Source organism: Mustela putorius, unplaced genomic scaffold, assembly GCF_011764305.1.
Source record: "Mustela putorius furo isolate JIRA1106 unplaced genomic scaffold, ASM1176430v1.1 tig00003932_pilon_pilon_pilon:0A:0A, whole genome shotgun sequence".
NCBI classification, from domain to species: Eukaryota; Metazoa; Chordata; class Mammalia; order Carnivora; family Mustelidae; genus Mustela; species Mustela putorius.
The window spans coordinates 8,208,813-8,233,028 of record NW_025422077.1 but is presented as its reverse complement, the minus strand read 5'-3'; the positions used below and the strand labels follow the sequence as shown (position 1 = coordinate 8,233,028).

Genomic DNA, 24,216 nt, shown 5'->3' with positions numbered 1-24,216 from the left:
ATTAACTTATTAAATTGTGGTGGTGTTTTATCTACATCCTCACTTCAAAATACTGTAAATTATTTAGAGTATATAGTGACAAAATTAACCCCCCCATCTACAAAAATTTTCAGCAATGTGTCTGTTAAACTACACATTGCTGAAAATTTTTGTAGATGGGGGGGTTAATTTTGTCACTATATTCATCAATGCAGAACATAAATTCTCAAAAACGCAATTTACTCAAATTGTCTACAATGCCACAAGAAAGACTCTCAAATCTTCTAGAAAACGAGAAAGCACAGCAAGTAAACATTGAGACTACCATAATGAGTTTCATTTCCATGAAAGCAAAACATATAATTATTATAAATTACTGTATCATGACTTCAAATTCCTTACTGTGACTTAAGTTTTGAACTTTCAATTATTTTATATTCTATCCGTAATGGTTGCCTTTGCAAAATAAGTACTACATATTCATCAAAACTTTTACTTAAAGAGCGCCATTTTCTGTTCTACACAAAGTTATCGCCTGCAGCTACGCCAGTCCTTAGTTGAACGAGCCCTTAGTTGAATGAGTTCCAGATTCCAACACAACATCCATCTTTTGCAAGTGGTTCGCCCAGGTGCACAGGAAATAAGCGAGCTTTGACATATGGAGATCAGTGGAGACAGCTTTAATGTGCACATTTTCATACATTTCATTATTATTTTAAGATCATTATTGGAAATCGGGGTCTTCTTTTAAGAAAACAAAAGTCCTTTCACAATATTGATGTTGGACTGTTCAAATCCCCAAACGCTGAAACTACTCCGGCGGATAGGCTGAAAAACGAGGAATGAAGCAAAATAAACAATGAAATAAAAAACGGAGAAAGTTCCTAGGTCCTGTCTCCAAGCATTGGAACCTTTGTCCCCACAACTCTGGTCCAACAGGTGCTGCCTTAAGAGTCCAGCTACGATCAAGATCGAGTTCTGGTCACGAAAGCGGCGGCAGGAGTAACTGCCCAGGGAGACCGGCCCCGGGTTTGGGAGGGCACAGCAAACCGCCCCTGTCCGGGGACCGGGACCCCAGCGCGCACCTCCGCCTCCCACCACCCCGACCCCGCACGTGCCCTGCAGCGGCTCGAAGGGGCCTGCCTCCAGGTTACCAGGCAACGCGCTGCCCCGGCGCGGAGCTACTGGGCGGAATGCGTGGGGGAAGGCAGTTGGGAGGAGACCTTCAGCAGCAGAAATGGGCCCTGGTGAGAGCCGGGCTGGGGAGCTGTCTCTTGAGGGGGAGCCCTGGGACGTGGACGGGTAGGGGAGGACGCCGTCCCCCTGCGCCCCGGCCCTTTCAGCACCAAGGCGGGTCCCTTCTGGAGAGCCGATCTTCCCGACCAGCCGAGCACCCTGCTCTCCCCGGGGAGAAAACCGCCGCCTACATCCCCACGCCCGGCCTTTGCTTCCAGCCCCGGAGGCTCCCGGTCCCGCCGCGCTTCGTGGCCCCAGCGCGCCCTCCCGTGGCCGCTTCGGGCGCCCGAATCACACGCCTCGCCTCCCTTCTCCCAAAGAAGCTGAAAGCCACCTATGGTTCTGTTGCAGAGAAGCATCACGAGGAAGAGGACGAAGTTGACTGCGTTCTCCTTTCAGCGTCCAAGATCCTAAATTCCTCTGACGGGGTAAAGGAAAGTGGTGGCAGTGAAACAGGTAATATCTCCACTGCAGTGGTGTTTCTGCCCCTTGACTATAGACAAGGGGTCCCCTGCCTAAATCCACGGGCCTGACAGGTGCACTTCCAGTCCACAGGTACTTCGGGGAACTTTTATTATAGGACTAAAAAGAGCTAACACAGCACACTTACATTGTGCCAGATGTGGTTCCAAGCATTTAAGTGTATCAATTCATTTAATCCTCTCAACAACCCTATGAAGTAGGTACTACCATCATCCACATTTTATGAGGAAATTGAGGCACAGAGTGACTGACTCCCTCCCCAGGTCTCACAGGTGGCAAGTGACAAAGCCAGTATTCAGCAGGGCGTCTCCAGAGTCCAGCCTTACCTATCGTGCTACACTGTACTGCTTCTCTGAATACCAAAGAAGAATATTTTAGGCAGATGATAAAAAGATACACACTTTTCCCAAAAGAAAATACTTTTTACAGGAAATATTTGTGGACTACAAGATATTGTATAGGGAGGCTGTTTGAAATAAGCAAAGAGCTACAATTCCAAGCTCCCCATGAACCACAAATAAGATATGTGTAAATCCCCAGTTAGGGGTATCATATTGAGAATCTGGCATTCTTACTTCCTTGAGAGAAGCTCCAGGAGGTTACACACCTCTTGGAAGAGCCTGGTGGCCAGTGTGACAAGCCAGGGAAGGAACAGAGCGCTCTGGGTAGAAGGCGGTATCTAAAGAGATGTGCTAAGTTAGGACCCCCCGTTGCCCAAAACCCACACGTGGCAAATGGGGAATCAAGACACAGAGGCACTGAAGGAAGTGACCTGAGATCAGGGCAGGATTTCTGCACCTTCCTAAACTCAGGATCTTCACAAATGCCTTATCGAGGGGCCCTGAAAGAAGAGCTAAAGCAGCCACATCTGAGTAGACCAAAGACAGCTGGAAGCCCAGGAGCCATCAGTATAAGCAGCATCCCAGGGGAGGCGAGCAGGACAGTGCAGTGACCTGCCAGAACTCTTCTGTGCCCCACCATCCACAAAGACCTGCAGGCATCCTTGTGCATAGGAAACCTGAACAGGGAGTAAGAGTCTTCACAGGGAATAGAGAGGCTGCGACAGCTCCATGTTTACCTCGAAGAGAGTATTTAAGGTGAGAAGAAATTGATGTACTTTAATTTGGCAAGATCCTGTGTTCCCTAACGCGAGTGAGATTCAGGGCTCTGGGGAAAGACGCCAACATCACAGAACATGAAGCTGCGTGCAAAATAGCACATACATTTCTTTAAGAGCCACAGTCCATCTGGCTAAAGCAGATAGGTTACAAGTGCAAGGTCTAGCAAGGGCAGGTTTTTAGGAGCATAGATTCGAACTCCGGTGCCGCCTTAGATGGCAAAACTAGGAGGTATGGCTTTGTTCTGTCCTCTTTTTCCGTTCTATCTATACCTCATTGTCACCATGTGATCCATTCCCTGAGTACTAACCAACAGAATATTAACCCCACTTGTATAAATAATGCCAAGTTTAAAGAAACTCTATAGTATTTCTGAGGTCTCTTTAATTATAAAAGAGCAAGTGGCTAGCCTATGTAATCCTTGATTGGTTGGAATGAAGATGTGAAGGATGCTTTGAAACTTCAGTACTCACCGTGTGCGGCTTTTAGCGCCCTGTTCTACCCAAGTCTTCATTCGTTCATCCAACCATCCATTCGTTCATTCGTCTAACAAATATTTTTGAACAAGCACTGTCCTAAGTGCTGGGGATCCAACAGCAAACAAAATGTGCAGAATCCCTGCTTACACGAAGCTTACCTTCTCCTGGAAGGAACAAATGAGATTGTGTGTACGATGGGACTTGTAAATCCCATGGAGCAAAGTAATGCACAGAGAGAGTGCGGGAGGATTGGAGGTGGGTGAGGAGTGTGCGATTTTATTTTAAGTAGGGTGGTAGGAGACTTCACTGGGCAGATCACTTCTGAGCAAAGACCTGAAGGAGGTAAAGGAGTAATCAGAGCAGATTTCCAAGAAAAGAGCATCTGAGCAGAGAGAACAGCAACCGTGAGGGCCCTGAGGTAGGAGAATGCCTGGCACATTTGAGGAACAGTTGGGGTGAAATGGGAAAGCGAAGGGAGAGGATCAGCAAGGAAATCGGGGTGGGGGGCACTGTAGTTCTGCGTCAGGATCTGGGGCATTATTGAGCACAAAATGGGAAACATTGAAGAGTTTCAAGCAGCCATCCCTCCCCTCCATTGCAACTGGAAATTTGAAATTTCCTGACTTACTATCATATCCATAATACCCTTGTCTCTGCAGTAGTGATTGGAATAAATATTTTTTGAGCATTTAGTTGGTACCATGCATTCTATTCTGCAAAGGGCTTTACCTACAAACTAGATAACTACTTGTGTTGTCCCTCATAGCAAGTGTATGGCAAAGCCAGGATTCAAGCACAGACAGCCTGACTCTGTAGCTTCCCTGACAAAGCCCCAAGCAGATGGTGTCACACCTCATTAGGCTCTGTAAAACAGTTCCTTCTAGGAATGAATTTATATTGTCAGAGCAAAACTCTGCATTTGAATCTGAGAATGACAAAGCTTTGGCTACAGAGTACTTAACATTTTATATTGAGTAATTACTATGTTGCATTTTAAAAACTCATTTGTTCTCCTTCATCTATTAGCTACAGGTATGCTCTTAACACAGACATATCTCAGAGATATTGTGGCTTTGGTTCCAGACCATTTTAATAAAGAGAATGTCACAATAAAGTGAGTTATATTTTTTGGTTTCCCAGTGTCTATAAAAGTTATGTTTATATTATTGTGGTCTATTAAGCGTGCAATAGCATTGTCTATTTTTTAAATGTACATAAAAATGTACGAAGTATAAAAAATACTTTATTTTTTTGAAGGTTTCATTTATTTATTTGAGAGAGAGACAGTAAGAGAGAGCATGAGAGCGGAGGAGGTCAGAGGGAGAAACAGACTCCCCGTGGAGCTGGAAGCCCGATGTGGGACTCATCCAGGGACTCTGGAATCATGACCTGAGCCAAAGGCAGTTGTTTAACCAACTGAGCCACCCAGGCGCCCTAAAAAATACTTTGTGCTAAAAAATTTTGACCATCTCTAAGCTTTCAGCAAGTTATTGTCACTGACTACAGATCACTATAACAAATATAATAATGAAAATTTTTGAAATTTTGTGAGAATTACCAAAATGTGACAGGAGACACAAAATAAGTAGATGCTATTGGAAAAAAATGGCACCAATAGACTTGTTTGACACAGGGTTGCCACAAACCTTCAATTTGTAAAAAATCACAGTATTTGCCAAACGTAATAAAATGAGGTGTGCCTGTAGGTTGACTATGACATAATCCTCTGCAGGTTTCAGAATAAATTCCCCATATCTTTAAGTACTTCGAAAGCCATCCCACTGATAAACTATCTTGTTTTTCACTCCTCACATTTAAATATGAGACAGCTAGACAATTTAATTCAATATAATATGAATACTATTTCTTGCATTCCCAGTAGAGTATCAGCTTCCGGGGCTGGGACCATATCTTTCACTTTGTCTACACACCTCTCAATATTGCATGTTTATCAAAGACTTAAGAAGTGATGACCTGTGATTGTGTTCCCCCTCCTGTGCCTCTTTGGTAATTTCCCTTCCAATTCTAGAATCATATAATTCTATGTGGTTATTTAAGTATTACTGAATTTTAAGATTAGCTTTCCTTTGGGAATAAGTGGTAGCCAATGTCTCCAAAACTCATAAAAAAACAAAAAGTTTTTCTGATAGCCTTTAGAAAGCAATAAATCAAAACTACTCCAAATAACTATTTCACTCTTATTGTTTCCTCAATCTCTAAAACCCTTCACCACTACCTCTAAACTCATTACATAATCTCACACTGTGTGAAAAAAACAAACAAACAAACAAGCAGCAATCAGATCCAAACTCCATGACCCTCAAACTTAAAATTTGCTGACCTACCTGCTTCTGTACCCATATTATCCACTGTCATCCATTTCTTGTTTTTCAAGTTTTTATTTAAATTCCAGTTAGTTACCATACAGTATAATATTAATTTCAGGTGTACAATACAGCGATTCAACACTTCCAAACTTCACTTGGTGCTGGTCACACCAGTGCCCTCCTTAATCCCCATCACCTATGTGACCCATCCCCCTCCCCCCTCCCCCTTCCCCTCCGGTAACCATCAGTTTGTTCTCTAGAGTTCAGAGTCCGCTTCTAGGTTTGCCTCTCTTTTTTCCCCCTTTGCTCCTTTGTTTTGTTTCTTAAATTTCACGAGTGAAATCATATGGTATCTGTCTTTCTCTGACTTATTTCCCTTAGCATAATACTACCTCCACTATGTCACTGCAAATAGCAAGATTTCATTCTTTTTTTATAGCTGAAGAGTATCCCATATATATGTATACACACCACTTCTTTATCCATTTATCAGTCGATGGACACCTGGCTATTTCCATAATTTGGCTCTTGTAGATAATGCTACTACAAATATCAAGGTGCATGTATTCCTTTGACTTAGTATTTTTTTTTTTTAATTCTTTGGGTAAATACCTAGTAGTACAATTGCTGGTTCATAGGGTAGATCTATTTTTAATCTTTTGTGGACCCTCCACACTGTTTTCCATAGCGGATGCACCAGTTTGCATCCCCACTAACTGTGCAAGAAGGTTCCCCTTTCTCCACATCCTCACCAGCATCTGTTGTTTCTTATGTTGATTTTAGCCATTCTGACAGGTGAGGTGATGTCTCATTGTAGTTTTGACCTGCATTTCCCTAATGATAAGTGATGTTGAGCATCTTTTCATATGTCTGTTGGTCATCAGTGTGTTTTCTTTGGAAAAAAATGTCTATTTGTGTTAACTGATCATTTTTAAATTAGATTATTTATTTGGGGGTATTGATTTGTATACGTTTTTAAAATATATTTTGGATACTAGCCCTTTTTCAGATATGACATTTGCAAATATCTTTTCCCATTCTGTAGATTGCTTTTTAGTTTTGTTAATGGTTTCCTTTGCTGTGCAGAAGCTTTTTTATTTTGATGTAGTCTTAATAGTCTATTTTTGCTTTTATTATCTTTATTATTTTATTATTTTATTATTTTTCTGGCCTCAGGAGACATACCTAAAAAGAATTTGCTATGGCCAATGTCAAAAAAGTTATTGCCTGTATTCCCTTCTAGGATTCTTATGATTTCAGGTCTCACATTTAGGCCTTTAATCCATTTTGAATTTATTTATGTTGAAGTATAAGAAAGTGGCCCAGTTTCATTCATTTGCATGTAGCTGTCCAGTTTGCCCTACACCATTTTTTGAAGAGACTCTCCTTTTCCCACTGGATATTCTTTCTTGGTTTATTAAAGATTAATTGACCATATAATTATGGGTTTACTTATCAATTTCCTATTCCGTTCCATTGATCTATGTGTGTTTCTGTGCCAGTACCATACTGTTTTGATGACTACAGTTTTGTAATAAAACTTGAAGTCTGGAATTGTGATGTCTCCTGGCTTGCTTTTCTAGTTCAAGATCACTTTGGCTATTCAGGGTCCTTTGTGGTTCCATACAAATTTTAGGATTGTTTGTTCCAGTTCTGTGAAAAATGCTATTGGTATTTTGATAAAGATTGCATTAAATATGGAAATTGCTTTGGATAGTATAGACATTTAACAATATTTGTTCTTCCAATCCATGAGGATGGAATGTCTTTCCATTCCTTTGTGTCATCTTTGATTTCTTTCATCAGTGTTTTAGAGTTTTTAGAGTACAGGTCTTTCACCACTTTGGTTCAGTTTATTCCCAGGTGTCTCATTGTTTGGGGTGCAATTGTAAACTGGATTGGTTCCTGGCTTTCTCTTTTCTGCTGCTTTATTATTGATGTATAGAAATGCAACAGATTCCTGTGTGTTGATTTTGTATCTTAAATTTACTGAACTGGTTTATCAGTTCTAACAGTTTTTTGGTGGATTTGTTAGGGTTTTCTCTACACAGAGTATTGTGTCATCTGCAAATAGTGAAAGTTTCATTTCTCCCTTGCCTATCTGGATTTTCTTTTGTTGTGTGATTGCTGTGGCTAGGACTTCCAATACTATGTTGAATAAAGGTGGTTTGAGTGGACATCCTTGTCTTGTTCCTGACCATAGAGGAAAAGCTCTCAGTTTTTTCCCATTTAGCTTGATATTAGCTGTGGATTTTTCATATATGGACTTTACTATGTTAAGGTGTGTTCCCTCTAAACCTACATTGTTGACGGTTTTTACCATGAATGGATGTTGTACTTTGTCAGATGCTTTCTCTGCACCTACTGAAATGATCACACTTATCCTTTCTTTTATGAATGTGATGTATCATGTTGATTGATTTGAAAATATTGAACTGCCTTTGCAACCGAGGAAGAAATTCCACTTGATCTTGGTGAATGATCTAATGTATTGTTGGATTTGGTTTGTTAGCATTTGAGAATTTTTGTAACTATGCTCATCAGAGATATTGGCCTCTTTTTAGTGTTGTCTTTATCTTGTTTTGGTATCAGAGTAATGTTGGCCTCATAGAATGGATTTGGAATTTTCCTTCCTTTTCTATTTTTTGGAATAGTTTGAGAAGAATAGGAGTTAAGGACTTTTGTCTTGCTGTTTTTAAGATTTTTTTTCTTTATCACTATATGTTGCAAAATTTAATTACAATATGTCTTGGTGGTTGACTGCTTTTGCTGATTTTGATGGGAGATCTCCATGCCTCCTGGATCTGGATGTTGTTTTCTTCCCCAGATTAGGCAATTTTTCAGCTATTACATCAAATAAATTTTTTGTCCCCTTTTCTCTTTTCTTCTGGGACTCCCATAATATGAATATGATTACATTTGGCAGAGTCACTGATTTCCCTAAATCTATTCTCATTTTGTACAATTCTTTTTTCTCCTTTTTTCTAGTTGTGTTCATGGGACAAAGTGAGCCTGGGATCCTCCTATTCCACCACCACCTTCCCACCACCATCTTCCTGCTTCCTGTTCCCGCTGTCCCCAGTCTCAATGGAAGAATTGTCCCTGCTGAGCCAAAGCTCATTCCCTTTATCCTAGCTCTCCTGGAATTCTCAAGTACTTGGCTTCAGCAATTAATCTCCCTCATTCTCCAGAGTTATTCTTCCCTTTTTCTACTACATGATTCCAGCAGGAAGCAGGCATGTCCTGACCTTCACATCTCTTCTAACATGCACTCTATACCACTAGCCACCCTATTTCTTTCCACAGTAAAAACTCAGAGGAGTTGCCTATACTCAATGCCCACAAATTTTCACATTTCATTCTCTCTGGCCACTTCTTTCAGACTTCCGTGCCTGTCACTGCACAGAAACTGCCCTTGTCTAGGCCAGCAGTGATATCTATATTTTCTAGTATAGTGTTCCTATCCATTCCTCTGAACAAGAGACAAGAATACCCACTGCCTTTTGATGTCCACTTTGACAACTAACAGAAATCCGAACTTGAACATATCTAAAAGTTTTCCCTAAAACATCTTCCTACTCCGTTCTCTTCCATTGTAGTAAATAACATCAGCACTCATCATCCATATGATTTCACCAAAAAAAAACCAGGAGTCATCCTTCCTTCATCTCTTCTGGCCACATTTAATCCCCTAGGAATGTTTTATCTTCAAAACCTATCCTAAATCCACCTACATTCCTGCATCTTCCCCTCTGCCATTCTAGTCCAAGACAACTTTGTCTCTCACTTGGATTACCAAAGTACCTCTGCCATTGCCACTTTATAACCCATTATCACGCTGGAGAGTGACCTATATATGTTTGTTTTCAGATCAAATCATTCTCATGAATGAAACACTCTAAAGCTTCCCATTTCACTTAAAATAAATGCCAAACCCCTCAGGTTGGCCCACTAGGGCCTATATAATCTAGCCCTTGTCTCCCCCTCTGACCTCTAATCATAATGGGCTACCGTCTGCTCATTAAGCCACAGCCATACTGACTTTCCTTCCTGCAAACACAGATAAGCATGTTATACTTCAGGACCCTGCCATGTCCTCTGCTCCAAATCTCTTCCTACAGATGTTCACATGGCTGGCCTCTTCTCATCATATGGTAATCTTGGCTAAAGCCAGCAGAACTGCCTTTCTCAAACATGCTTGCCTCAGCCCCAGCATAGAAGGTCCCACCCCTAGAATATCAGTGCATACCCCTGCCCACACCATGTCTCCTGACCAGAGAGTTTTGAAGGGCCTCAGTTCCAGTGAAGGTGGTGACAGGTTTCATTTCACAAGCAGTCCAGAGCACCCCTAACTAAAACTCACCACATTCCGGCCAGGGACCAGGCCAGATAAGCCTCTGCCAACCACCTCTCCAGGGCTGTCCCCATCCTCCCTGTCACATTAGCCTATCCTCTTTGTGTTATTTACCACTATTTGAAAGTATCTTGTTTATTTCTATTTGCTTTTTATTTGCTGTTCATTCTCCAGAAAGTAGGTTCCATAGGAGTCTTGGTTGTCTTATTTATTGCTGTGTCTCTAGTACCTACAATTGGCCATACCACACACTAGACACTCAATATTTGAGTGAATGATGTTGTTGAAGGAATGAATCACTAAATATGAAACAAACAAAAACTTTTAAAAATTATTCTAGACTTTCAGATAGAGATTTTAGAGTCAAGGAAGACCCCAGATCTTCCCCCTCCAGTACCAAAAGAAATGGACAAAAGAAAAATAAAATTAGAAAACTGGCAAAAACTTCACCAGCAGCACCTGAAGGACATAAAATTGGAAAATGGAGGCCAAAGATAAGAACAGAAGATTCTGGGGCACCTGGGTGGCTCAGTGGGTTAAGCCTCTGCCTTCAGCTCAGGTCATGATCCCAGGCCCCATGTCGCTCTCTGCTCAGCAGGGAACTTGCTTCCTCCTCTCTCTCTGCCTGCCTCTCTGCCTACTTGTGACCTCTGTCTGTCAAATAAATAAATAAATAACCAGAAGATTCTGACAAGACAAACTACAGACTGGCTTCTGACTTTCAGAAGCAATAAACCAAGTCAAAATTCTGAAAATACTCATTTATGCCCCTCCCACTGTGAATACAAAAAGAAGAAATACCTGTGTCTTCCTTTCTGCTGACTGGGCTTTAGGTTGGATAGAGAGGAACAGCTATGAGAATAGATGAGTAAATCTGGACACTGATCAAGAGGGGCTTACTTTGCTCTGCAGAAAGAAGTTCTGAGTAGGGCTGCCACTAGCTCATGGGGTGCCTCTGCATGGATTAGAGAAAGGTATATCCAACTCTGGGTACATGCAAACCCACATAGGATACCAGTTAGCTGAGTATAGTACAGCAAGGCGCACATCTCAGCCCACATGTATCTTTTGGCCAGGAGCCCCTGTGTAGTGAATAACCTTTACAGTCTTACGTGGCAGTCCTAGTTCCAGGACTCCATCTTGAATTGAGGGAGTGATCCCAGTCAGGAGACTATCTCCCTACAGTAATAAGATATATCTCCTCTAGATTTCTACCCAGTTTCAGGGAACAACAAAATGCCAGAGATCACATCCTCCAACGGAGGCTTTACACAGCTCCAAATGATATCTCTTCCACCAGACCCCTTCACCTAATTTTTAAGCTATAGAAAACAGATAGGAAAACACAATGGCCCTGCAACTCTCAGAGGAACAGACCAATAGACTCCAAGAAGAATGTCTAGAGAAAATATCTACAATATGTCAAAGAAAATAGAAATTCTGAGCAGAGTTGCTCAGGTTTCACTGAGCCATATGAAAAGAAGCATCATGGTAACTACAATCATACGATAGTCAGAAAAGAAGGACGAGATAGAGAGAAGGAAATATATGTAGTAGCAGTATTTAAATCTCATGTTCTTTCTTTAAAATCTTGTATTTGCTATATCCCTTTACCGAGTCTTTAAATTTCTTTTGACTCATATGTCATACTCCGTTTTAGAAAGAAATACTGTGCTTAGCCTTCAACTTCTAAGTCCTCCTAACAAGACAAAGGAAACCTGTGTGGAAAGGGGAAACTGATGCTGCAGAGGTAGAAAGGAGATGGAATTTTGAACAGTAAATCCATTAAGAATAAAGTTGAAGGCTGAAAATGTTTACAATAATAATGTCCCATCTTTGTGTTTAAATAGCTCTGTGGAAATTAAGGTCACATAACAAAATGTAAAACATCATAAAACATCACAGTGTGAAAATAATTTAATAAGCAAATATCATGAAATGTGGGAAGTAAATGTGAGAGCAAGTATAATTACAGGTAATTTTCTCATCATTTATTCCCCCTTCTTGGCAGGGAAAAAACAACACTGAATACAAAGGAAGTGCATGTTATTAAAAAAATATAAAAATTCCTGTCTGTTAGTCCTTTTCATGACATGTTTTCATTAGCTAAAAGGAATCTTATAGGAAATAATCTTTCATGTAGTGAAAAAAATCTGAGTAATAGTGATAACTTCAACTAATTGCAGTTTTCTTTGTTCTATTAAAAAGAAACATAAATTTAATACTACTTATCAAAAGTAACATGTATAATATGATCCCACTGTTCTAAAATAATTTCTTTTTTTCTGCATATATGCATAGAGAGCTGACTGAAAGGAGAGTACCTAAAATCCATAATGGTTGATTCTGGGTGGTAGGCTTCTAGGTAATATATTGGTTTGGATTTGCAATTTGAGTTCATTTAGAAGTTCTTAGAGTCTGAAAAACTTTGGGATGACTTGTTGCATTTTTCCAGATCTCACTTGAGTTTGTTTGTTTTTTTTAATCTCTCTAAGATGAACATTTCAGACTACTGTTTTATTCCTAGTAAGATACAAAGCTGAGCAACATCCAAACAGACTTACTGTCCCTCCCTGCCCTCTGATGAAGGTGGGATTCTTCAATTAAGCAAATAGCTCCAGGCTCTGAACTTCTCAGGGATGATGCCAGTTGCCAGATGGGGGTGGGAGGGGTCCTATACTCTGCAAACCAGCTCCTATAACATCTGGCAGACTGTCATTCCAAAGGAGAGATGTGCTGATCTCTTTTGAAAACTTCTCTCAGGGCAGAAATTGTCAGCCTAGGGAAACATTCCAACATAACTCTCATTTCATTTGGGACACTGAATGTTTTTTTTTTAATTATTTAATAAGAATTTACAAAGCAAGCAAAAAACCTATTTGGACAAAGAGAGGTGTATGTCAGGAAATTTGCAAACAGTTTATAGTCTCTCCCCTGTTAGAGGTCCATAACCTATTTTCTAGGAAGGAACACATGGATCTTTATAGTACTTTGCTTAGGAGCATGACAAAAATTGTGCTGGTAAGTCCAATTTGTTTTCCATGATGAGGAAAAACATCACATGGCCATTTCATAGACACTGAGACCTACACAGTACTTTGTCAAAGGTCTCCCATTACAGGATTATTAGTTTTAGTTTTTTTTTTAATGCAGTTTATATTGCAGAAACAAAGATAATTGAGTTTTTGAGAGTTCCAAGTTTGGCATTACAAATTAATAGTTTATTATAAAAGTAAAACCATTATTAGAACCTCAAGTAGGTATTTTAAGCCAAGTGAAAATTATTTCTTGACCTTATTATGTGACTAGCATTGGGTTCTTTGATGTCCTAATATGGACATCAAATTCTCATATCTCTGTCTCACTATCCAAGAAAGTTAGGAGACTACTTTCTATTACAGTTGTTTAAAAATAAAACTTAAGAATTAGATCATAATGGTTTTTCAGTTTTCTTTTTAGAATATGGCTGCATATCAGAATCGGAAAATCAAATACAACCACAATCAGCACTGAAAGTAAGTTCATTTTCATTTTGTTTTTTTCCCCAAATACCTGTATAAAGGCTGATCTCTTTCAGAATAAATACTTCCAAAATGATGTGGATTTTTCACAAAAATCTTCATGAAAATACACTGGAGAATTAGCAAGAATGACTAAGAATGTGAGTCCTTTGACCCTCATGTGATCATTTCTGTTAATAGGCAACTTTGGGGAACATATATAAGAAATAATAGCAATTTCAAAATGGTTCAATTTCGTGCTCGCTTCGGCAGCACATATACCAAAATGGTTCAATTTCATACCATGTTTCATTTTATTACAGGCCCTTCAGCATCAGCTGGAATCATTTCAGGCTCTCCGAATTCAGACTTTGCAGAATGTTAGTATGGTATGTTTCTTTTAATCTCTATTGGGAAATACCCAAACTTAAGATATCACCCCACATTTCCAAGCTAATGACCACTAGCCAACTGATTCATTCATGTAGAATGTAATAAAATAAGGCCACAACATATTCCAGGCTCAAAATTTGAGGGAAACTACATTCTATTATAGTTGAATTTGGATACTACCAATATATAGCCTACAAAAGGGAACTCTCATATAAGTGATCTGAAATCTAACTCAAATTGACCCAGGGAAAAAGTATATTTTATTAGCACAGGTAACTGAAAATCCTAGGGACAGTTCACTTGGCAGTGGCTTAATCCATATGATCAGGCCTTTGGTCATCAGAAACCATCTCACTCTTTATTTTGGTTCTACTTTCCACTGTACTGGATTCTCAGATTCCATGTGGTACCAAAAGGGCTTCTAGAAGCTCTAGGCTTTTATCCTTCCAGATTCCAGTCGGCAAAGAGACCATGTTTTTTTCTCCCTTATACTGAATTCTTGGCCTGATTCTGACTGCCTGAGATTGTGTCATATGCAGTGCTTGAATAAATAAATCGCATTGAAAGGAAGGCAGTGTTCTGACTGGTTAGCTCTCAGTCATACGCAGCTGAAAGTGGGATCACCAAAGGCACATGGACTTCATCCAGAACAAATGGGGGATAGTACTAACAGAAGGATAGGGTATGGATACTGGCGGTGCATAACACAACACATACTCACTGAAGATCCAATATAAACTTCATCGTAATATTCTTATACTAAAAGCAGCTGCAGGGAAATGGCAAGAGAAGACAGACTGATGAGAGAGATTCTGATCAGAGACAATTCTGATGAGAGAGATCAAAAGTCTCTGCTTTATTCAACAATATAAAAAATCAAAATCCAAAATTACTTGAATGTAGTTCATAAAATTTTATCATTTTACTAAAGTAAGTTTTTCTTATAAAGCCATATAATAATATATCATATATATAATATACATATGATATAATAAAGCCATAATTTTCTTTAAAATTTTTAATTTTCTTTAAAAATTCCTTTAATGATAGAGATTATTATAAATTAAATACATTTGTTTTATATTCTATATGATGGGAAAGAATTTTTAGGTCCAGGAAATTTAAAGGTATCTTTTAATTATAGTATCTATTATCCCTATACATTCATATGTTTCTTATGTTTAGAAGTTTATAAACTATAAGTTTATAAGTGTATAAATCTGAAATCAAATTATAACATCAATTTATCTTTTAAAGGTACAGTCTGAAATCAGTGAAATCTTGAACAAAAGTATTATTGAAGTAGAAAACCCACAATATAGCTCAGAAAAAAATCTAGTATTCGGCACATGCATTGAAAAAGCTTTGGTATGTTATTCTGTACAAAACTATTTCTATATTCAGTCACTTCAAAAACGTTACTACAATCAGATTATCTTCACCTTTACATTTTTAACCTTCTTCAAGGGTCAAATGGACTGTCAGAGGAATACCTAAAATATTCCCAAGTAAATTGAAATATAAGGCAGGTTTTTTTAGCCTGTCTATCCACTTAAGAATTTTTCTACTTTTAGGATTGACCAAGACCTGAGGTGAATTCTTTAGAAACAGGCTGGAACCAGAGTCACTCTGTCTACAGTGATTAGAACTCACATTTCTAGAATAGACACAGCCCTAGAGTCATCTGAAATAGGAATGCAAGCTAAGGTTGACAAATAGCCCAGAGTGGAAATACTCGTCTTCCTTAAATTTCCTACTGCATTTGACCTATTGCTTCTATCTTCCCCATCTATCTACAATGGTCTCTTAATGGGTTCTAAATTTCTATTTCTGATATTGAAGGGTTGGCCCATGTATGTCAGCCTCTGAGGAAATAAATATAATTTCTAAGAAAACTGTGAAGACCAGAGTTACAGATCTCAAAATAACTGCTGTTAGATTTTTCTGGAGAAAATGAGTCATATTCATTAGGCTTCTTTGCCTATAGAAATGGATAAAATGTTCATCTGGGCTATAAAAATAAATCCCCCACAAAATATTTTCTTGATTTTCTTATCATGTGGCAAATGATAGTACATTTATACTATGCTTTTTTATTGTCACTAGCCTATAGAGAATCAAGAAGAAGTCCTTTCTATGGAGAAAATTCATCCTTTTGAGGAGTCCAACACTATTCATTCAACAGAAGAAAAATTCAGCAGTGATACTGTTAACAATCTCTGTCAAGGTATAGATATTCCATCCCAAATACATTTCAAGAACCTATTAACTTGGAGAACTTCAACAAATAATTCAGCTTCAAACATAATTATGAACCCCTCAGAAAATTCTGACATATTAAAGAATTATAATAACCTTTATAGTTTTCTACCTCATGCACCTCAAAATGTGATGTCTCAAGCTGATACAGTAATTCTGGATAAATCCAAAATTACTGAGCCTTTCCTCAAGCATGGATTTTGTGAAAATTTAGATGATATCTGCCATTCTATCAAACAAATGAAGGAAGAACTAAAGAAGTCACATGATAGAGAACTGGCACTTACAAATGAACTTCAGACTTTAAAAACTGACACAAATGTTCCAAGAAATGGTAAATATAACCTGTCCCACAGTCACAAAGAAGAAACTAACTTTATTAAGGAAGAAAATATAGAAAGTAACTTAAATGAAGATATAAAATCAAAGAGAATTTCAGAATTAGAGGCATTAGTAAACAAATTACTCCCATTCAGGGAAACCGTATCAAAATTCCATGTGAATTTTTGCAGGAAATGTAAAAGGTTATCTAAGAGTGAAATGCACAGGGGAAAGAGAAATGAGAAAAACAGTAAAGAAATTCCTATCACTGGCAAGAATATTACAGATTTAAAATTCCATTCCAGAGTTCCAAGGCATACACTGTCATTTTTTGACCCAACAAAATATGAAATGAAAGACAAAGAGACACGACCACTATCAAAACAAGGACCAATAATGTTTGAAAATGAGAAAACATCCAAAGTCAATTCTGTTACTGAGCAGTGTGTTGCAAAAATTCAGTACTTACAGAATTACCTAAAAGAATCTATGCAGATACAGAAAAAAGTAACGGAACTGGAGAATAAAAATCTAACCCTTAAGAACAAAATAAAACCTCTTGTCTTTACTACACAATCTCTGATACAGAAAATCGAAACGTATGAAAAGGAACTTAAGAATCTGGTTGAAGAAAAGAACGCTATTCAGTCCAAGTTAATTAAAACAGAAGAAGATGGTAAAGAATGTCTTAAAGAATTGAAAAAATTAATTAGTAAATATAATGTTCTTGTAGGACAAAACAAAACTCTAGAGGAAAAAAATAGTCAACTTTGTTTGGAGAAGCAACAAATGATAGAAACATTAGATCAACTAAAAAGTAAAGAACACAAAACCCAAAATGATATGGCCATTGTCAATAATGAAAATAATAGAATGAGTATGGAAATGGAATCACTGAAAACAAATATTCTCTTGATACAAGATGAAAAGGAAATGCTAGAGAAAAAAACATACCAGCTTCTAAAGGAAAGAAGCTCAGTTGAAAATGAACTGAAGGAAAATCAACTAGAGATAATGCAGCTAAAAGAGAAAGAAAGGTTGGCAAAAACTGAACAAGAGACGCTTCTTCAAATAATAGAAACAGTTAAAAATGAAAAACTTAATCTTGAAACAACATTACAAGAATCCATTGCTGCTAGACAAATGATGGAAAGAGAAATTGAGAATATTCAAACCTACCAATCTACTGCAGAGGAGAATTTTCTGAAAGAAATAAAAAATGCAAAATCAGAAGCAAGTATTTATAAGAATAGTTTGTCAGAAATGGGCACTGAATGTGAAATGTTATCAAAAATGGTAATGGAAATTAAAACAGATAATCAGATTCTAAAAGAAGAACTAAAAAAACATAGTAAAGAAAATATAAAATTTGAAAATAGCATCAGTAGACTTGCAGAAGATAAAATACTTTTAGAAAACTATGTAAGAAGTATAGAAAATGAAAGGGATACCTTAGAATTTGAGATGCGGAATCTTCAAAGAGAGTATTTAAATTTAAGTGAAAAAATCTGTAGTCCACAGAAGGACCCATCAAAAAAGGGTTATATTTCAAGAAGAGAGAAATTCCATTTGGACAACTATGATACTTATGAAGACACCTCCAGTCCTAGGAGTAGGCCTTTGGCTCCTGATTTGAAAGGTATGTAATATTGTGGTGAATTAGTAGAGATGTATTTAAGATTTTTTTCACCCACTGAGCACTAGCCAGAGTACAGTAATAAGAAGGAAACTTTTAAGATGAATACAATTTAGTCTTATAAGATTTGTATCCAATTTATTATATTCTGGAATTATTTAGGACCTTTGCTCTTTGGGGGCACCTGAGTGGCTCATTTGGTTAAGTGTCTGTCTCTTGATCTCAAGTCTTATCTCACGGTCACAAGTTCAAGCCCCGCATTAGGCTCAATGCTGGGCATGGAGCCTACTTTAAAAAAAAAAAAAAAGAGAGAGAGAGAGAGAGAAAGGATTTTTTCTCTTTTGATAAGACTCATGTTGTTACTTATATCACTTCTCTACATTGTATATGCACACAGCAACTTTGACAGAGAGCAGAGATTTTGTTTCTGTTTTATCAAGTATACTTGGCACTCCCATGTTAAAAAAAAAAAATCTTTTTTTTCCAGGAATTCCAAGTCAACTATATCAATTGCTTCCATCCAAGATATGTAAATAAATTTCTAAAATCAATGTTTCAAAATCCTTTGTCCAGTACTTTTTTCTCCACAAAATTATTTTTTAATTTATTTATTTGAGAGAGAGAACATCTGGGGGGTGGGGAGAGATAGAGGAAGAGGGAGAGAGAGAATCTGGAGCAGTTTAAAAGAGCAATTAACATATAAAAGGTAGTTCTAGAACTTTGCCAAAACATGGAGGAGCTGGGCCAACGCTTTCCAAGTCCTAGGGACTGAAGAATGACACCTTAAAAGCACAGATGAGAACAGAGTCTGGTTGCCCTGACTGGCTGCCTCAGTAAACCCTGGGACCACAAGCACACACCAGCCCCAGCTGTGATGGGACACAGAAAAAACGCTATAGCTTAAAAGGCGAAAGGAGGGGCGCCTGGGTGTCTCAGCTGAGTGACCAGCTCTTGATTTTGGCTCAGGTCGTGGTCTCAGGGTCCGGGACTGGAGCCCCACGTGGAGCTCCATGCTCAGTGGGCAGTCTGCTTGAGATCCTCTGCCCCCTCCCCCTTACCCCTACCCCCACGCTCATTCTGGCGCATGCAGGCGCTCTCCCTCTCTCTCTAAAATAAATAAATCTTTAAGATAAAAAAATAAAAGGGCAAAGGAACCGCAGGAATACTCCCTGAAGCCGAGGGACTGCTCAACACCACAGCAAGCCCCGGAACTGCAAGCCCACAATAACCCCAGTTGCACCTGGGCATGGAGGGGGTGGGGATTAAATTAAGAAAAAAAAATGCTTTTTTATATTTGTTTTTGCCTTTTATTTCTTTTTTTTTTTCTTTTCCCCCCTTACCCCCTTTTTCTTTTCTTTAAAAAGATGAAGTTTAACATTGCGCCTGGCATATGAGATAGCACTAGAACTCCACCAGAGGCTAGGGGAGCTGCTGGAACACTCTCTGGGTGGGAGGGTCTGGTGGATATGGTTTACGCTCCCCCTTGAAAGCATGGACCAGTGCATGGTCCAGGTATCCTGGCTGACCTGCCGTCTCAGTGAGCCCCAGACCTGTAGCCACATAAGCCCCAGCCACCCCACCAAGGCAGCCGAAGGACAGTGCGCACCAGGACACCTCTGAATAGCATTCACTATAGCCCCATCCCTCACACCAAGGTGACACAGGTACAAAGCACCCCAGAACACAAGAGGCCCTCACCACTTTGCCTTCAGTTTATTAGGGCTCCCTAAGTATAAAGCGCTCCAGAACCTTTGAGTGGATGTCTGCCTCAGACACAGCTGTCTGGCAGGGTGCCCCTCACACAGAGCACCCTAGAAACATTTGCTGGTGTTGCATTGGTTTCAGCTACCCCACAGGGTACCCCTATGCAAGGCACCCCAGAACACACCTGCCTGTACCAGACTCAGTCCCAGCGGCCTGGCCAGAAGACCCTCCTCACTGAGAACATGGTGCACCCTGGCTTGCACCCAGTTCAGCTTTAGCTGTCCTGCTAAAGGCGCCCCCTTTGCAGAGCATCCCAGGACCTCCTGGCCTGTCCCCCATCTCAGAGTCAACTGTCCCTTCAGGATACTCACAGATAGTCCTGGAACACCCATTTATATCTACATCAGCTTCACTATCCTGCCAAGGTGTCCTCTGTACATAGAGACCCAACCCTCACCCCCATGCCCCGAGTGCATCCACTTGAGCTCAGCTGTCCTGTCACAGCATCCCCTGGGCGGTGAGCTCAGGGACCTCCTGTGCACAACACCTAGGCTTCAGCTTCCCCCTGCTCTGGGCACACCTTGCTCAGAGCATCCCAGGGCACCCCAGCTTATACCCACTTCAGCTTCAGCTGTCCTGCCAGGGTGCCATCAGCACAGAGAATCTTGGGACACCTTGGCTTGTGTCCACTTCCGCTTCAGCTGCCCTGCTGGGCCTAAAGACACACAAACTGAAGTGAAGGGATGGAAACACAGTTACCATGCAAATGGACGTGAGCAGGGGAAAGCCGGACTAGCAATATTTATATCACACCAAATAGATTTTAAAACAATGACTAACACGAGGCAAAGAAGGGCATTATGTAATGATAAAGGGATCAAACCAACAAGAGGACATAACAATTGTAAATATCTACACACAAAACACAGGAGCCCTTAAACATAAAGCAAATATTAACTAAGAGGAGAACTGACAGGAATGCAATAACAGCAGGGGATTTTAACACTCCACTTGCATCAGTGGATAGATCATCCAGGCAGAAAATCCATAAGGAAACAGTGTCTTGTAATGACACATTAGACCAGATAGACGTAACATACACAGTCCACCCAGAAACAACGGAATACACATTCCTTTCAAATTCACATGTGGCATTCTCCAGAACAGATCACGTATTAAGCCACCAAACAAGCCTCAATAAATTTCAGAAGATTGGATTCATACCATGCATCTTTTCTGACTACAATGGTATGAAACTAGAACTAAATCACAAGAAAAAAAATTGTAAAAAACACAAACATGTGAAGGCTGAACAACATGATACTGAACAACCAGTAGGTCAGTGGAGCAAAGAATAAATTTTAAAAAGTACACAGAAACAAATGAAAACATGATGATTCAAAATCCTTGGGACCCAGCAAAATGAGTCCTAAGAGTATATAGCAATACAGGCTTACCTCAAGAAACAAGGGGAAAAAAAAAAAGTAAAAGCTCAACCTAACCCTACACCTACAAAAACTAGAAAAAGAGAAACAAAACCCAAGGTGGGTAGGAGGAAGCAAATAACAAAAGAGCAGAAATAAATGACAGACAGATACACACACACACACACACACACACACACACACACAATCAATGAAACCCAACAGATGGTTCTTTGAAAAAATAACCAAAATTTATAAACTCTTAGACTTATCAAGGAAGAAAAGAAAAAGGATCCAAATAAATAAAATCAGAAAAAAGACAGAATAACTGACATCACAGAAATACAAAGGATTATAAGAGAATATCATGAAAAATTATATGTCAATAAACTGGGACAGAATGGATAAATTCCTAGAAACACAAAGTCTTCCAAAACAATCAGGAAGAAATAAATATTCAAACAGGCCAATTACTAATAATAAAACTTAGCCAGTAATCAATCATCAAAAAATAAAGGTCCAGGACTGGGATGATTCACAGGTAAATTCTACCAAACATTTAAAGAAGAGTTAAAACCTATTTCCTTCAAACTATTCCAAAAAATAGAGAAAGGAAAGCTTCCAAATACATTCTATGAGGCCAACATTACCCTGATACTAAAAGCAGAAGACACCACAAAAAAGAAACATGGGTACAAAGATCCTCAACAAAGGGAGAATTGGGTGGCTCAGTTGGTTAAGCATCTGCCTTCAGCCGAGGTCATGATCCCAGAGTCCTGGGATCGAGTTCCACATCTGACTGACTGTCCAGCAGGGAGTCTGTTTCTCCCTCTTCCTCTCTCCATCCTCCATTCATCCTCTCTCTCTCTTTCTCAAATAAGTGAAATATTTTTTTTAAAGATACTTAAAAAAATCACAAACCACATTCAACAATACATTGAAGGGATCACTCACCACAATCAAGTGGGGTTCATTTTGAGGATGCAAGAATGATTCAATATTCACAAATCAAACACACCATACCAACAAAACAAAGGATAAAAATCACATGATCATCTCAATAAATGCAGAAAAATTTTCATAAAATTCAATATCATTTTATGATGGAAAAAAAAATTCAACAAATTGGGTTTAGAGGAAATACACCTGAACATAAGAAAGGCCATTTTTTAAAAATCCACAGCAAACATCTTACTCAATGGACAAAAACTGAGAGCTTTTCTTCTAAGATCAGGAACAAGACAAAGATGTCCATTCTTACCACTTTTATTCAATATAGTACTGGAAGTCCTAGCCACAACAATCAGATGAGAAATAAACAGCATCCATATTGGTAAAGAAGTTAAAACATCACTATTTGCAGATGACATGATACTATACATAGAACACCCTAAAGACTTCACAAAAAAAAAAAATGTTAAAAATAACAAAAACAGTTAGAAGTAACAAATGAACTCAGTAAATTTGCAAGATATAAAACACCCAGAAGTTGGCAGCATTCCTATACACTAATAATGAAGTATCATAAAGAGAAATTAAGAAAATAACTCAATTTACAACTGTACCAAAAAGAATAAAATATCTAGGATATTATTTAACTAACAAAAGAGGTAAAAGGCCTACACACTGAGAACTATAAAACACTGATGAAAGAAATTGAAGATGACACAAACAAATGAGCTTGGGTTAAAAGAATGTCCATATCACCCAAAGGAACCTACAAATTGAATGCAATCCCTATCAAATACCAACAGCATTTTTCACAAAACGAGAGCAAAAATTACTCAGATTGCATAGAATCACAAAAGACCCTGAATAGCCAAAGTAATCTTGAGAAAAGGCAGGGGGAAGGGACAAATGTGTGAAGAGGGGTGGAAAATGGAGGCTTTTAGTTATGGAATTAATAAGTTACAGGAATAAGAGGCACAACATAAGAAATATAGTCAATGATATTGTAACAGCATGGTGTGGTGACAGATGGTAGCTATACTTGTAGTTAGCATAGCATAATGTTTAAACTTGTCAAACCACTATGTTGTAAACCTGAAGCTAATGTTACATTGTGTGCCAACTACATTCAAATAAAAATTAATTTTAAAAAAGTATGATGCTCACAAGTGTGAAAAACTATGGTCTCACATTCTCCTTTATTATAAAATTTACAAATGGCAAAAAAAAAAAAAAGAATGAATTTGGGTATTGAAAAAAGAAGTAAAGGTGAGCATTGTAACAATTTAAATACAGAATTAAGACTAAAGACTTAAAACAGTTACAAAATAGAATATTTGTGCTAACACCGCTGCCAAAAACCTAAGTAGATCCTTTTACTTTTAACCTATGTGTTTACATTGAAAGTGGGTTTACTTTAGAAAGCACATAAATGGGTCTTTCTTTTTACCAAGCCTGATAATCTATGCCTTCAAAAAGCAGTGTTTAGCTATTTACATTTAATGTAATTATCAATATGTTTAATTCAATTGATTTTTATGTATTTGATTTCTATTTATCCCATCTATTTTATTCCTTTTATCTTTTCCTGCCTTCTTTTGGATTAAGTACTTAGGATTACATTTTCTCTCCAATTTATCTTATCAGGAATCTGTTGGCTTTTTTTTTTTAAAGATTTTATATATTTATTTGACAGAGAAAGATCACAAGTAGGCAGAGAAGCAGGCAGAGAGAGAGAGGGAAGCAGGCTCCCCGCTGAGCAGAGCCCAATGCGGGACTCTATCCCAGGACCCTGAAATCATGACCTGAGCTGAAGGCAGCGGCTTAACCCACTGAGCCACCCAGGAGCCCCTCTGTTGGCTTTTTAAAGGCTTTCCTGCAGTCATATATTTTTAGCTAACTACTGATTTTCTTCAAATGATACTATAGCAATTCATACACAATGGAAGACTCTTGTATCTCTATTTCCCTCCTCCCATTTTTGTGCTACTGTTTAGAATTTATTTTTGTTTATGTTATAAACCCAACACATTTTTAATAGTTTTACTACAAATA

At 38.6% G+C, this 24,216-nt stretch overlaps 1 protein-coding gene across 5 annotated transcripts; it reads left to right on the top strand.

The window, feature by feature from the left end:
• Positions 1-1,135: 1,135 nt before the first annotated feature.
• On the top strand, positions 1,136-18,629 carry CCDC110 (coiled-coil domain containing 110). 5 transcript variants are annotated; one of them, XM_013058995.2, is made up of 7 exons: positions 1,136-1,226; positions 1,572-1,671; positions 13,424-13,491; positions 13,800-13,865; positions 15,127-15,237; positions 15,976-18,088; positions 18,573-18,629. In XM_013058995.2, exons 1-7 carry the CDS (start codon positions 1,173-1,175, stop codon positions 18,620-18,622), a joined length of 2,562 nt encoding a protein of 853 aa, XP_012914449.1. In that variant the 5' UTR covers positions 1,136-1,172; the 3' UTR covers positions 18,623-18,629. The 5 variants fall into 5 exon arrangements, with proteins under 5 accessions (XP_012914449.1, XP_012914452.1, XP_012914451.1 ...); XM_004757765.3 differs by having other exon boundaries at positions 1,137-1,226; positions 13,436-13,491; XM_045069453.1 differs by having other exon boundaries at positions 1,143-1,226; positions 1,567-1,671.
• Positions 18,630-24,216: the final 5,587 nt, after the last annotated feature.

What these genes read in the sequence shown, in the direction of transcription:
- CCDC110 (XM_013058995.2), top strand. Translation starts at nt 1,173, where the DNA reads ATGCGTGGGGGAAGGCAGTTGGGAGGAGACCTTCAGCAGCAGAAATGG. An exon ending in AAGTGGTGGCAGTGAAACAG is followed by an intron (nt 1,672 to 13,423) that starts GTAATATCTCCA and finishes ATGGTTTTTCAG; the next exon opens with TTTTCTTTTTAGAATATGGC. An exon ending in CTTTGCAGAATGTTAGTATG is followed by an intron (nt 13,866 to 15,126) that starts GTATGTTTCTTT and finishes TATCTTTTAAAG; the next exon opens with GTACAGTCTGAAATCAGTGA.